The sequence below is a fragment of the Cydia fagiglandana genome, chromosome 18 (genome assembly GCF_963556715.1).
Source record: "Cydia fagiglandana chromosome 18, ilCydFagi1.1, whole genome shotgun sequence".
NCBI lineage: Eukaryota > Metazoa > Arthropoda > Insecta > Lepidoptera > Tortricidae > Cydia > Cydia fagiglandana.
In genome coordinates this window covers 11,412,774-11,428,610 of record NC_085949.1, presented here as the reverse complement: position 1 = coordinate 11,428,610, position 15,837 = coordinate 11,412,774, and the positions used below count along the sequence as shown (strand labels likewise).

Genomic DNA, 15,837 nt, shown 5'->3' with positions numbered 1-15,837 from the left:
TGGCCGGATACCGGATACCGGATATTCGGCCTGGATACTGGCCGAATTTACGGTATCCGGCCGCCGGATATTCGGCCGGCGGAACTATACCTACATTTCGGTTTTTCAGGTGCGCATTCTGCAGGTTTGACCTGTTTCCTAGTAAACGTTCGCGCGGACTTATTTCTAGGATCGAAATGAGTGCGCGTGCAAGTCAGTGGAATGATTAAATTGTTTTAAAATAATAAACAAGTACGATTATGACTCCGAAATCAAGAATGTTACTATCCGGTATCCGGCCGGATAGAATGTCACTATAGTAACCGGATATTTGGTGTATCTCTACTAATTAATTTAGTTCCTTTGAGTGCTACAAATTGGCTAGCGGAATTCTCTATTACGGGCTCTGATTTTAAGGACTCTATTACATTGTTTTTTTTTTCACTTTCATGAGCCCTGAATATCAATAGCATTTAAAGTAGCGGTTTTTTTATAACTAATATCTATAGGTATATTTTTGTTTCCGGAGTTTGGTTTGTATAGGCTACATTCCTACTAGTCAAATCAGCTTCTTTTTTAGAACGGTCAAAACAATTTGCTGATATGGAATTTATATGAAAACGAATGTAGTGACGTCACAGTCAACTCACCTACTTTTTATATTTCAATCCGATTTATTAAATAGAAATAGTGCTTAAAAATAACTGCTGTCTATGTTTTTCTAATTATTATCTGGTGCTTTATTCCGTGCACGGTGTGAAATAATTTATTTTAAGTAGAGGAAATATCCCTATTAGGGGCTACAGAACCCTTCACAAACCAACTCGACATGTTCTTAGTCGGTTTTTATATCCTTCTGTCAGCGATTGGTAAACCTTATTGCAAAATTATAAGCTCCACGAGTGGTCACTTAGGGCCACTTGCACCGTTCATTAACCCGGGGTTAACCGTTTAAGCCCGTGAGTTACCATGGTTACCAATACAATTTACCACTAGGTTAACGGTTTAACTGGTTAACCCTGGGTTAGTGGGATTGTGCAAGTGGCGCTTAAGGCCCACTTGCACCATTCTACTAATCCGGGGTTAACCGGTTAAACCAGGAGTTACCATGGTTACCAGTACAATTTGACACTGGGTTGACGCTTAAACCGCTTAACCCCGGGTTAGTGGGATGGTGCAAGTGAGCCTAAGATACCTAAGAGAGAGAGTATAACATCGTAATTTATTTGTTTCAAATATGTACAGTCACCTGTAATAATATGTTACTCTTCGAAGGCCGCAAAAATATGTGACACGCTCTTATGACTCTACAAATAAGATCGTGTCAGATATTTTTGCGGCCTTCGTTGTGTAACATATTATTGCAGGTGACTGTACTCAGGTTCTCGCCAAAGGAATTCGCAAAGTCATATAAGCTTCCATCATCGTTTTGTCCATGTTAGATTACTTGCGTGTAGCATGATAGCCAAACTAGTTGTGACCTTGAATCATAACTTACCAGTAACAGTAACTTATTTTTAAAATGTGTTTTTCAATTAAAAGACACATCAAGATTGTTTACCATATTTCTAATGCTAAAAAAAACGAGGTATAGGTCTAGGCCCGTTGCTGACTAACCTCAATTGATATCACGCGTCACCGGTTACCGCGACGCCGATAAAATGTCTAGAGTCCGATCAAGCTAACTCTGCAGGCATATCTGTCCTGATCGTAACAGTCCCGCTTTGTTAGAGAGTGAGTCTTACCTAGTACTATTATTTAGTAGTAGTAGTAAAACACTTTATTGTACAAAAATCAAAACAAAACAGGAAAAATAACATTGGTCATTAGTACAAAGGCGAACTTATCCCTTTAAGGGATCTCTTCCAGTTAACCTTTGAGCAATTGAGGGAGAATTGGAGACGGTAGGCATCCGTACAGTACCAACAGTGTAAATAAAAGAACAAGAAAAGAAAATTATAATGATAATAAAAACGAAAAGTTTCTTAGTTACTTATAAATATACACATATATATACACAATTAAATACATATGTACACAACTAAATACATATATATATATTTTCTATAATACATATTACATATATACAACCTGTATAAAACCTACAATACCGCGCACATCCTTTAAATTAAGTTTTGTCTGCTAGCCATAACCTTTTTAAATTATTTATTATGTGGTATTGTGATTGCAGTTGGTGGCGCGACCACTGGAGTTAGTGCTAGTCCCGGGCGAGCGCTACCCGGCGCAGCGCGCGGCGGGCGCGGCCGTGCCGCAGGAGCTGTCGCTTGTCGCACGCGACATGCCGCACATGGCGCGGTTCGTGTACGACATGTACCTAGAGCGAGTGCGGGACCACCAGCGACAAGAGGTACCTACTCATTCATCTACCAATCGGACCAATAACGAAGAATGGACGAAGAAGATGGGCCAACTCCGGCCACTCCAAGGATCGCAGCCATGCGGTAGAATGAAATAGCAATATCACTTGCTCCCTCTAACGCATAAATGCGTCCCTTGGAGTGGCCGGCGTTGGCCCATCGTGTAGAGGAGCCATTGAAATCGGCGGTTATTTTTTACTTTATACATATAGTATGTATTCAAATTCTAAAATTTGACATATTTGGCGTTTTCAGGTTATAAATTATATGGAGATGACACCTGTCACCCTACCCATCGACTTTGAATACTATAATAATAGTCTAAATAGTATCACTCCACGGTTGTATAGTTATAACCTTGTTCAATTTTTTATTTCTGTGCTAGTATGTAAAATCTATGACCGCAAAGTACGCGTTGTTAAGTGTTCCTTCCTTGTACGCGATGTATCACGTCTTGTCTTATTTATGTAAAATGTCTTATATAAATCTTTCTTTAAAATGTCTTATTTAAATATGATTACAATATTCAGCAGTCACAGCAGAGCTGGTCGGCGCCAGGCACGGCGCGCGCGGCCAAGTCGCGCGAGCCGCGACACTTCGTGCCGACGCACCCCGGCGCAGACGACGACGACGACTTCCAGCCCACGCAGATCGTCAACGAGGTCGATGAACCCGAGCCCAACTAGACCTGACATGAGCGGAGACTACACCCACGAAAGGCGAGGTACCTATTGTGGGGCCAAAATCAACGTGCTTGCAAACAATGATATTATAGGCTACTTTCCTACTAGTCAAATCAGCTTCTTTTTTACAACTGTCAAAACGATTTGCTAATATAGAAATTATATGAAAACGAATGTAGTGACGTCACGGTAAACTCACCTACTTATTATATTTCAATCCGATTTATTAAATACAAATTGAGTTTAAAACTAGCTGCTTTCTATGTTTTTCTTACGAGTATAATTATCTGGGGCTTTATTTCGTGCACAGTTTGAAATAATTTATTTTAAGCACAGGAACCATCCCTATACACAGGTTATAGCCGTTCCAAAATTGAAGCGTTTGTACAAATTGTACAGTTGCGTTGGTGCAAGCTATAAATGTGAACACTGCACGACGCACGTTCTAACGAATCCCCGCACACCGAAAGAGAAAGAGACAAGCTTATGTTCAATTTATGTGTAATAATGATTAATGGTATGCGAAATTCATTCATAGGTAACAAAATACTTTCCTCGTATTCGAAATTAAAAGTAGTGTTTAACTCGGGTGAAAGGCATCAGCCTCGGACTATTGGCGCTCTCACTGCGTTCGAGCGGCAAACTACCTCGGTAAAAGTGAGTGCCTTTCATCCCTTATGCTCTAGTTTCCTAGGATAGCGGTGCCGTCATATACTTAGCGGCCGTCTCCATACAAATACTACGACATCCATATTTAGCCGTATTATTTAGTATGGAGTCGGCCGCTATATGACGGCACCGCTATCCTAGGAATACCGATCTTTAGTTAACAATCTACTATTGTGCTCCTTCCTTATGTATTAGTATAATCTGTGTATAGTTATATAATATCATTGGCTTACAAAGTCATAATGTCATAAATCAATACTAAAACTAAGCTAGCCGTCTCACTTGCACTCGCGGTCTCTAAAGATGCGTGTTGCAGCATTCTCATTTTAATCTTATTGCTCTATCGGCACGTTGCATTTGGCCTCACAATAGTTCAATTATACCAGGCAAATCCACTCCAAATATCGACACATTTAGTACCAAATATAATAACTGAACGGCCTTACGCTGGTCGCCACCATTGGAGCGTCCAATCATATTGTACCCTGAGGCATAGACCATTCCGTTTTCTAAAGTAACTGTTGCATGGTTACTAAAATGTTGCTGTATTGTAAGTACTGTTAATTCAGTGAATTTCATATTTGTATCTGAGTGAAATGTATCTTGTAATTTAAGATTAAGTAAATAAACATCGTAATTTTTTTAATAGGTTTTATTTATAACACATGAGGAGTTATCACAAATATTTAGCTGCTTCTTTCTTTGATACAAGTTTAAAGTTACAGCTACAGAAAAAAACTGAATCCGTAACACTTACTCAACTTTATCAAATTTATATTTTTACATTTATATTTATAAAAAATACTGAGGTACACGGTACACGAGACCATGTGTCACATAATTTACTATTAACTCATTACAGTACCTACGGTACAATTATTATACAGGGTGTGTGGTACATCGTTTGCCAAATTAAAACGGCAGATAGGTTGAGTCATTTTCTATCTTCTCAGGCCTAGATTTTTTTAATTTGGTGCAAAAAAATTTTTCACTTATAGAAGTGAAAAAAAATTTCATAACTGAACGTTTTCGAACTGTCATAGGACAGTTTTTCGTAAATTTCTAATTTTTACTTGCGTAGTAGTAAAAAAACCATGGCCAATTTTTTTTTCTAGGCATGAGAAGATAGCAAATGACTCAAGTTATCTGCCGTTTTAATTTGGCAAACGATGTACCAAACATCCTGTATTGAAGCTATTTACAAGATGAGTGTTCGGTAAAGCTGTAAAGAGGCTTCCGAAACATATGTTGTTATATCATCAGCAAAGTAGCAAATATGAATACATAAGTATACGAATTTTGGCGTTCTTAAATTTATATTTTGTAAATTCAGTGACGCGGTTCCGCTACGCGCGCTAAACGCGCAAAACATAACGCATGTCAAATCCCACAACTCAAGATAAACCACAAACTATAGACTTTTGAGCTCCCGACAGTTGGAACCATTTATAATGTGTAGGATTGAAGCGCGCGGTTGTTTTATGCGACGCATCGTCAAACGTTTGCCGCACAGCCATTTTAAATCAGATAATCTGTAAGCGCATTGTCATTTTCCCTACATTCCGTGATCACATGCGTTCAACTTTGCGTCTATCTCATAACCGCGCGATTTAACCTCATTGGTACGAGTGGTACAACGAAAACTTTTCTTAGGTAACGTATTTTATAGTTATATGTGTCGTGGTTTAAAATCGCAGGTTCAAACCTCAATTGTAAGCAGAAAAAAAACGTTCTTAAGACAAATGCAAAAATATGACTACAAATTTGGTCAGGATCCTAGGGGTCATGTAGCTCCAGTTTCCTCCATGGGCACACCTACAGTCGGTGTGACTATATCCTCCTCATCGTCGGCCCCTTTCAGGTAGCTCTCGGCCACACCGCTCAAGCAAAATAGAGCGTTTCTCTTGTATAGCGCCTTGATCACTCGCCGACGGAACACCACTAGTATTAGAAATACTATGAGGCCTTGCAGACAGTTTATGATGTCCAGTATAACCCTGGAATATTTGATTATTATTATTAGCGGCAGGATAAGCAATATTCAGATTTCAACCGTAAAGTATCGATTCCATGTTGACCAAATTCTACTTATCATCAAAAATCACGTATATATGCCACCTGACTTACACTTGTACTTTTGTGCGTGTGTTTTGTGGTGTGTTGTTGACGTACTTTGAGTAATGCGTTCTTCATGTAGAAATTGTTGTAACAATGATATACTCAACAAATATTACAAGCATCAAACGATAGGGTGGTGTGGTTCAAATATTCATATCATTTTCTTTGTGTTAAGGGTGGAAAATTAAATGTATTAAAAGCATTTGTCAAGCACAAACTATTCGTTATTAAAGTTTAGACTTACCAAAACGTGTGAGCAGGTGTCAAAGAGGTGACCATTTCGAATATCCACGGCAAACCCATGATTATAAACAGTCGGAACATCATCCACGACCTGAAATCATTTTCACCATCGACTTAGATAAAAGGCAGGAGACAGCCCAGACCATTACAGTTGTAGTGCATATTTAATTATTTTCCATCGTATTTTCACGGAAACGTACGAACGTGTCTTCCTATTTCAGTCTGTCTCGGTACTAAAAGTACTGAGATTGACTGAACTAGTATGACAAATACGAACGTTTCTGAGAAAATACGATGCAAAACAATTAAATATGCACTACAACTGTACAAGTGTTTTATTTTTAGGTACCTGAATTAAATGTTTAGGTACCTGATCATAACTTAAGTACCTATGTTACATGAGATAATATAAAATGAGACAAATATTATAATGGTTTGTAATAGGTAGGTACTTTGTGCTCCCAATGAAGCAGTTCATCAAATGGATTCACCAACTATCATATATTGTTGTGACTTTCATATTTGTTTAGTCACAATCAGAAAGATGTATATCTATTGCATTGAGCCAGCATGAAAAAATGTTATCTCTGAAAATGAATAGGATCAGGAATATGAATAGGTATATATTAATACCTACTGATAGATCCTGAGATCTCACACAATCTATCATCAGCTGAAAGAACGTTCTCTGCTGGACAAAGGCCTCCCTCAACGTGCAACATTTTGACCAGATCGGCCCATCTTGTAGGGAGCCTTCTGACGGCGTCTTCCGGTTCGTGGTCGCCACACAAGAACCTTTCTGCCCCAACGGCCATCAGTTCTCCGAGCAATGTGCCCTGCCCTGCCACTCAAGTCTTGCAACTCTCTGCTATAGACCGACCGCTTAAATGAGCCCTCGCCTGCGCGGTACCCCCGTACGGGGTAGGACGACTAAGGGCGGCGGGGAAGGTGCGGGCGGCAGGCGTACGGCGTCCTAGTTTTAGTAGGATGGTTGGTACTCACTTATATCTCAGCGCCTGCAGGTGGGAGGAGGAAAACGTGTGCTTCCACAAGAAGACCGAAGCGTAGACGAAGATCGCCACGTTCGCCGCCATTAGCGTTGCAAGCACGCTGTACATGTAAAGCCATATGCGTTTCATGTCTGGAAAGGTAAGAAGTAGATATGAGACATTGAAATAAGGCGAAGTGGTATCAGTCTAGGTACAGTCGCCATCAGATATATCGGAGCGGCTGAGGTGATCACAAATGTCTGAAAACGCCCCTATTGTCAAGGCGTTAGAGTGCGTGTTCAGATATTTTTGAGTACCTCGGGCGCTCCGATATATCAGATGGCGACTGTACCTACACGACATTATCGGGACATGTACTCGATTTCTTCAAAACGGCTAGACAGGTTTGTTTTTTTTTTTTAATTATAATTTCACGGCTGTTCCTAATTATCATCAATTGGATGATGGGATCCTGTAGACTCGAGGAAACTATTACTCAGATATTAGGATAGGTTGGGTGTGTATGTAGTATATCATGTAATTTGTCCTCGTTTAAAAATCATTAAAAAAATTGTGAAGCCGTCTTTATAGTGAAAGATTTATGTTTGTGCTTCAACTTACCAGGAAACCAACATTGGTTGTAGCCTATTCCAGGCCGCACGTGGGTCCCGGGGAGATAGTTAACCATCATCAGTATGGCGGTGAGGACGGCTGGTGCTCCCCACGCGTACAAGGCGTACCACATAAACTTTCGCCAACTTTCATTACTCAACGAATGCCTGAAAACAGCATTAATGGCTTTGAATTTCAAAGTAAACAATAACATATAAATTGGTAAAAATCATTGACGTATATCTCAGGACGGGTTTTACCGGCACTAAAAATGATACTAGTTCAGCGGTGTCACTCACGAAATCCAGCCGATCGCGCGCGTGATGCGAACTCATCAACCAATCGCGTTGTAGCGGTGTCACACCTCTGTACTGGCTCTATTCATGCCCCATTCTTATTGCCCGTAAGGCCAGTCCTGAGATATACCTCAATAGTAAAAATGTTGTATTATTGAATCTTACTTTATATTCATAAGAATTTGTACAGCTATTGCATTCATCCAGAAGAACGTAGAGATGTTGAAGTAATAGGCCAGGAAACCTGGAAATAATGGTTATAATTACGTATTTAAATTTTATTACGTTACATTGGTGATAGTCTAGAAATCTGAACATTATTTAGTCAAACTGTCGCTCAAGGGCGGATCCAGCTTTATAATCAGGAGCGGGGTTACATGGTCAAATTCTAATTATTTTTTCGCAAATAAAAAAATATCTATACTCTGTATCTTTAGCTACTTAAATAAAAGTAAAGAAATAATTTGTACATTTTCGGGAAGTTATAACATTTATTGATTAACCCATTAGTCTGAGGATTAACCAACCAAAAACAAAACCACCTGGATCTGTCACTGAGCGACCTGACTTTAACCTACATTATTTGATCATGTATAATGTTACTATGTACTGATGTCCGCCCTTGATCGCGTATGTTGTTATTTTCGTTAGTTCCTTAGAGCTTAGTACCCGCTCCGCCATCTTACTTCTTTCTTTAATAGTATTAAGGCTTTGTGAACACAAAAGCTACAAATATACTTAAGTAGGCACAAGTTTTTTTTTTAAAGACCTACCCCCTTATTCATAAAACTTTACGGGCCTGATTTAGTCAAATTACATTTTATCCCTTTCTTACAAATACATAAGTCAAAATGATAGATGAAGACAAACGAGTACTTATTAGCAAACTGAGGCTTATTGCGCGTTTATGAATAAGGGAGTTAGTTTTTAAAGTTAGGTATTTGTCGTAGCGTACTTTCACCAGTGAAGCTTACATCGGTTGACTCATGGTTTTTTCGATCCAGCTTTCTAATTACTCAGGGAATCCCCAAACTCCGACCTGATTCACTATCCTTATTTCTCTTTTATTTAAAGTCATCATCATCATCATATCAGCCAGAGGACGTCCATTGCTGGACATAGCCGACATAGGCCTCCCCCAAAGAGTGCCAGAATGACCGGTCTTGCGCCACCCGCATCCAGCGGACTCCCGTGACCTTACCGCGACTTATTTAAAGTATGCAAATTATTATTCGGAATACATTTCTAGGTCCTAGGCATTGAATTAATTGATAATGACCGATTTATTATTGATTGTGTTTCATACCTCGAACTGCACACCATGTCATGTGAGAGTACATCATAACTTTCATAACACAAAATAATGCGTTGGCGATAGCTTGCGTGCTACATAAACATGTGATACTCTTCCCTTGTAGATCTCTGAAACAACAATCATTATGTCCCTTATGATCTCATTAATAACGCAAATGTATTTAAATAAACGATTATCATGTCATCTCTCGTGTTTCTAACTAAACCCTCACAATGTGTTTTTAAACATTCACAAAAAATTTAAAAGCATCGCGGTTACGATTTCTATGAGATACCAACTTAACAGTCTAATATGACTGCGCCCTTAAGCGTCGTAGGTATTGTTAGGTAATCACCTTAATGTTATAGGGTTTCATGAAATTGCACCGAGAGAGAAACAAATAGTATTTTATACAATCGTGATATAATAGAGAGCTTTTCAGTCGAGTACCGTGTTTAGGCAACGAAGCTTGCTGAGTTGCCTAAGTTAGGTACGAGATTGAAAAGCTTGATTATATCACTATTGTATACAATACTTTATCTACGAGCCAAAAAAAATAATACTTTAAACTAGTAGAATCATACAAACAAATCAAACCAAAAGTATTCACAGCTAAGATACGCGAGCAGCCGCGATACCTTAATACTGGTACGCGCCCCCGCCGCCGCGCCCGGCGCGTTGGTCAACGACACCTTCTCGTAACTCATGAGGCCCTGGTACTTGCTCCGCGCTAAATTCAATTTTTAGACAGTTGTTTTCTCGGTTTTGGCCACCGTAGCCTATGGAGACTAACAAGCAACACTAAGTGGTTTTCGTAGTCTATGGATGTTGCTATTTTAAGGGTGTCACATGCTCGTTTCTGACTTATGAACCAATTGTTTCTACTATACAACCTAAAATAAATAATTAATTTGAGCTATGGTTTTGTTTCGTCCTCTCGATCGCGGAGAGCTGTGATTGGTCAATTTCATTATAGTTGACTAAACTGTATCGTAATGAATATTATAGTTGAGTTGGGAGCCCACACATTAAAAATACCCAATTGAAGTTTGGTATATGAAATCTTAATTCAAGAATTATAGTCGACGAGTAGATAAACTAAATTTTCAAGTGTATTTACAGCGAACTGCAACAGTGCATATCCACTTTATTAATGAAATTTACTTATGCCAAATGGATACAGTATGCGCTTTTGCAGCTGTGCGTACACAGGTAACGCTTTATGTTTTTTATTTTATAAAGTGGTAAAATTGTAATTTGTATTTTGTCGGTTGCAATACACGCAATAAAGTGGGCATCGATCAAAATAGTTATTTACGATACAAGTGCGGAAAAGAGGAAATTCGAAACGAGTGGCGATAAATTAAAACACGACCGAAGGGAGTGTTTTAAATCGACACGAGTTGCAAATTACCTTTTCGCACTTGTACTTTAAACTTTTGACATCGCACGAAAAGTGCTATTTTACGCACTAGTGCGGTGCGGGAAAATAGGACCATATGTACTGTAATAGTACATTTCGATGCTAGTGCGGAAGGTATGTCATTACTTCACGAGTACCGAGATATCGGCAAGACTCGGGACGAGTGAAGAATGACATTCCCGCACGTGTATCGAACGACGTTTTTTAATACAGTTGCGAAAAAATAAGAAAAACATTGTTAATCGTACACTAAACAAAAGTGGTAACAGTGACAGCTCGGTTAAACGTCGTCTTTAAGTATATTATATCTATGGGCGTTTGGCAGCTATTCCGTTCCATTCAGTCAACTTATTAAGAACGGAATTTTCAATATTGAATATTAAAAAACAAACGTGTTATAATGATGAAGAGGTAAGTAATTAAATATGAAATATGTAATATTTTTCGTATTCTTACATGAACGGTAGGTTTTTATGCTGATTACGACATTTAAAGGAAACTAATATTAACACTCATCAATAAGTAGTCGTGAATTGGAACAAGTATAAATTTAAAAAAATTGGAAAAGTAAAAAGCACTAGTTCGAGATAACCAACTTTCCGCACGCTAAACAGCTACGTAAAGTAGCACTTTTTGAGCAACTGTATTAAAAATATTTTTTTAATACAGTTGCTCAAAAAGTGCTACTTTACGTAGCTGTTTAGCGTGCGGAAAGTTGGTTATCTCGAACTAGTGCTTTTTACTTTTCCATTTTTTTTTTTAATTTATACTTGTTCCAATTCACGACTACTTATTGATGAGTGTTAATATTAGTTTCCTTTAAACGTCGTAATCAGCATAAAAACCTACCGTTAATGTAAGAATACGAAAAATATTACATATTTCATATTTAATTACTTACCTCTTCATCATTATAACACGTTTATTTTTTAATATTCAATATTGAAAATTCCGTTCTTAATAAGTTGACTGAATGGAACGGAATAGCTGCCAAACGCCCATAGATACCTATAATATACTTAAAGACGACGTCTAACCGAGCTGTCACTGTTACCACTTTTGTTTAGTGTACGATTAACAATGATTTTCTTATTTTTTCGCAACTGTATTAAAAAACGTCGTTCGATACACGTGCGGAAATGTCATTCTTCACTCGTCCCGAGTCTTGCCACTCGCCTGCGGCTCGTGGCAAGATATCTCGGTACTCGTGAAGTAATGACATACCTTCCGCACTAGCATCGAAATGTACTATTCTGACACAGTTTAATGGAACAATCACATTCAGTGGTTACCTGAGGTCTGGGAACGCCATATACACGAGGGCCGTGAGTGCGAGGAAGACACTCGACACCGCCATACAGTACCCCAGCACCTCCTCGCTCACTATTTCAGCCTCCATCTCACTCTGGCATATGATCGCCACCTCGGTTTCTTCCCCGTCTTTAGTCTGACGTCCGATGCAGAAGCTGAAAGTGCGGACAGTCATTTATTTGGGGAATTTACATATACACCCGAATTTCGTCATACATATGTCGGCGGCCGATCGTAAGATCAGGCATATCGTGAAATTCCTAGGCATATCGTGAAACGTGAAAATCTCTGAATCGTTCCCTGAGCCGACGGAGCCCCGCTACGCGGGGCTCCTATTTCTGGGCAGTTTTCCCTTCGGGCATCTGAAGCAACCTAACGAACCTATCCTACCCATATCTTGGATTAATGTGACTATCGTCAAAACATTACACAGGGCATTACGATATGCCTGATCTTACGAGCGGCCGCCGACATATACAGGGCGTCCCACGGCTATGCCACATGGAGGGAAAGTACCCTAAATATTGTAGATGGAACATTTTACTGAAAGAAGACATTATTTTAATTTCAAAACCAATTTAAACTGCATTCATAGATTTTTAAATAATTACATGGTTGAACCGGGAATCGAACCCGCCGCACGAGAAAAAAAATCACCCTGTAGCTTTATCATACCGATCGAAAGGCTTGATCATAAGGATAATTTTTTGCTAAATAACATAGTGTCGGAAATAAAAGGAAGCCCATGAATTTTAACATTTTTAATTCAAAATTAATCAATTTAATTTATCAAATGCTCAAAATGTAGTCTCATTCTGTTGAATACAAAGCCGCACTCTTTTGATTATTTCGCTAAATTTCACATCAAATGTTAAAATTCATGGGCTTCCTTTTATTTCTGACACTATGTTATTTAGCAAAAAATAATCCTTATGATCAAGCCTTTCGATCGGTATGATAAAGCTACAGGGTGATTTTTTTTCTCGTGTGGCGGGTTCGATTCCCGGTTCAACCATGTAATTATTTAAAAATCTATGTATGCAGTTTAAATTGTTTTTTAAATTAAAATAATGTCTTCTTTCAGTAAAATGTTCCATCTACAATATTTAGGGTACTTTCCCTCCATGTGGCATAGCCGTGGGACGCCCTGTATACCTAATACACCCCTCGTTAACCTAAGGCAGGATAAGTCCGCACATGGGATAACTGCGTCTATTCCACAAATACTAATAGTATGACGGGGTTAGATGCCCTTCCTTTCCCCGTAGGGAAAGCAGAAAGTGCAGGCACGGTAGAACGGTAACCACACGAGAACTACGCTTATTCGTCGATTTCCAAAACTTACATTTTTAATTTTTCTATTTTAAGACTTAAATATACTTACTCGCCAATTGCAACGGACGTGAGTTCTGACATTTCTCCCATTAGAATACCTAAGTTTCCATCGGGCTTCAGCTTATATGGCAAGGACTCGTTTGAAACTATAAATGTCAAGTTATCAAAACAATTCAGGGTGATCTTTATGGTGGCGTTGGTCCTCATGTCCAAACAATGATTCAAGTTGTTGTCATCAACCCATATTTCATGTTTCTCGGAGCAACAGTAGCTGCCGTTAAGTGCCAAAGAAGCACCAATTAGCATAAGATTAATAATAATTATCTTCATTTTCTATCACTTTTCTTACCGGCTAATGACTAGTTATTATTAAACATAATATACTCATCTGAAATCAAATGGAAGTGATTACTTATAGTGGTTAAATTTCGGAATCTTTCTATTGCTCGGATATCAATATTAGCACGAGGAGTTAAAAAACAATTTTGCCCCCTTGTAAAACAAAACATACAAACTATTATTGTTTTTATGTAACATTAATTACGTATGTATTTTATTGACTCGTGCGAGATATACTGCGAGTAAAATCAAATTCCTATGTTTTTCTGTTTTGAATAATAGTTTCTCTTATCAATGTTTAAGTTCGAATCGGCCAGCTAAGGCTGCTAATCACAAAATCTTACGTGTAATGAATAACAAAAGTAGGTATAGAGTTAGACCAAGAAAAGTCTGCAACGATTTTGATAGCACACGTTAGTGCAAGTGTTATTTGAAACATCAGATTTGTATGAAATTATGACATAAAAATAACACTTGCACTGCGTATGCTATTAAAATAACTGCAGACTTTTCTTGATGGTCTAACTCTAGTAAGTAAATAGTTTTGGTATGGTATGTAGGTTTGTTTACGCTACCACAGAATAAATAATAGTACAAGGTACAGAAGACTCACTAACAAAACGCGTCTGTTACGATCAGGACAGATATGGCCGCTAGGTGGCGACAGCGCCACGCGCGGCTTATGGCAAACCCCAAAATTGGGGTCGAACGGATGTACTTTTAGCTACCTGTAGCAAAGCGACGAAATCGCGGAGTGAGACACGCCTGATGCTACATAAAATAATTAAGGAGGCTAGAAGAACACGAGGCGTATTCTTATTATAATAACAGGTCGTTATGAAATTGATCTGGATTTGTTATGGATATGATCTGTCAGTGTCAAAACAAAAGTGACCGTTCTTCAACCAGTGTCGTCACTTTTGACACCAAATCACGTCCATAACAAATTCAGATCAAATTCCTTACCTGTTATTACTATCAGAATAAGCCTCCAGGTGATTGTTTGATAACAGTAGGAGTAGAACAGTCGTGTTTTGGTTAACTGTTATTAGTTTACATACCTTATTTTCTTCCTCGAGAATATTTGAAATAATGAGATATTTTTATCTGCTCCAAAATGTAAATACCACTGCATACCTTAGGTATCACTTTTAATAATGGTATAATATTTATTATACTTTAATAACTATTTTGTATAATCCCGACCGACCAACGTGCACGTGTAGAGGAAGGCAGCGGCTGACTGACTGACTGTTCTTTTTTGTACCTACCCAGTGACTCGAACCAATAGGTAAATTACCATAATTGTATGTAATACCTGGTTGATTCACATTATATCACTAGCTTCCGCCCGCGTAAAGACGTTCTTTTTCATCCCCGTAGTTAAGGGAGTGAATATGTAAAATATTGCTAACCAAGGGTTTAAAATGACCGATTGTACCCTATATATTTCACTCGAATGAAAAGAGAGCGCCTATAAATTAAATTAAAAAGATTTCATTCGGACAAGATAATCCATATTGATCTTAGATCGAAGGTGAAATACTTGATAGTGATATCAATCTCGTCAATGCTGCATCACTGGCGTTGCAACAGTACCTACCTATGTAACGCTACTGCATGCGCAATTAAATATCAAAACGCATCTTGTTTCAAAGGTATGTGAACTAAACCTGGTATTTTACTAATTCTGCCATAGCACGAACGTGCATGTATCAAACGGCTTTGGAATATATGTAAATGATACGTCTATTGTTTCGAAATATGACTCACTAAGACAAATATTTGACCGGTGTGAAGTTAGCAGCCAAAGTTAGCAGCCGCCGATAACCCAACCAAATTAAGAAGTCAAAATTTTTAATGTAAAAAATGTCATAGAAAACCACTAAAAGAGCACCTGATACATGTAATTACAAAGTAACCATACCGAACAAGACCACAAGTGATGAAAAACTAAAATATGTACATTTTCGTCACAGAACTCATGCTATCTGTAATATCGCCTAATAAAACGGCAAGCTAGCTCTAGAGGTTTTTAAAACCGGTTCCATGCAGCATGCAGCAAAAGCTGCTGGGATCTATAAGTGATACTCGACCATAAACTTGGAGAAAAGGGGAGACCAAGGCAAACTGAACCCAAAATATTCTAAATAGTTCCAGTATTCAAA

General features: G+C 38.4%; 2 protein-coding genes across 2 annotated transcripts in view; one reads left to right on the top strand and one right to left on the bottom strand.

Annotated features, from left to right (window-relative positions):
* The window catches only part of LOC134673178 (RNA helicase aquarius), a 119,887-nt gene extending 115,536 nt beyond the window's left edge, over positions 1 to 4,351 (top strand). The window contains exons 26-27 of the mRNA XM_063531132.1: positions 2,171 to 2,347; positions 2,888 to 4,351. Of these exons, the coding sequence (XP_063387202.1) occupies positions 2,171 to 2,347; positions 2,888 to 3,043 (333 nt within the window). The 3' untranslated portion in view covers positions 3,044 to 4,351. The remainder of the gene's footprint in view (positions 1 to 2,170; positions 2,348 to 2,887) is intronic.
* Positions 4,344 to 14,891, bottom strand: LOC134673142 (probable G-protein coupled receptor Mth-like 4). Its single transcript, XM_063531083.1, has 9 exons — positions 14,731 to 14,891; positions 13,380 to 13,718; positions 11,977 to 12,150; positions 9,274 to 9,389; positions 8,133 to 8,211; positions 7,681 to 7,838; positions 7,073 to 7,211; positions 6,072 to 6,161; positions 4,344 to 5,706 (listed from the first exon to the last, which is right to left on the bottom strand). The coding sequence occupies exons 2-9, from the start codon at positions 13,658 to 13,660 to the stop codon at positions 5,493 to 5,495; spliced, it is 1,251 nt and encodes a 416-aa protein (XP_063387153.1). The 5' UTR covers positions 13,661 to 13,718; positions 14,731 to 14,891; the 3' UTR covers positions 4,344 to 5,492.
* Between the last annotated feature and the right edge of the window lie 946 nt (positions 14,892 to 15,837).

Coding starts and splice junctions, on each gene's coding strand:
- LOC134673142 (XM_063531083.1), bottom strand. CDS start 13,660: ATGAAGATAATTATTATTAATCTTATGCTAATTGGTGCTTCTTTGGCA. Junction 12,151..13,379: donor ACGTCCGTTGCAATTGGCGA/GTAAGTATATTT, acceptor CCGCACTTTCAG/CTTCTGCATCGGACGTCAGA. Junction 6,162..7,072: donor CTGCAGGCGCTGAGATATAA/GTGAGTACCAAC, acceptor AAATGATTTCAG/GTCGTGGATGATGTTCCGAC.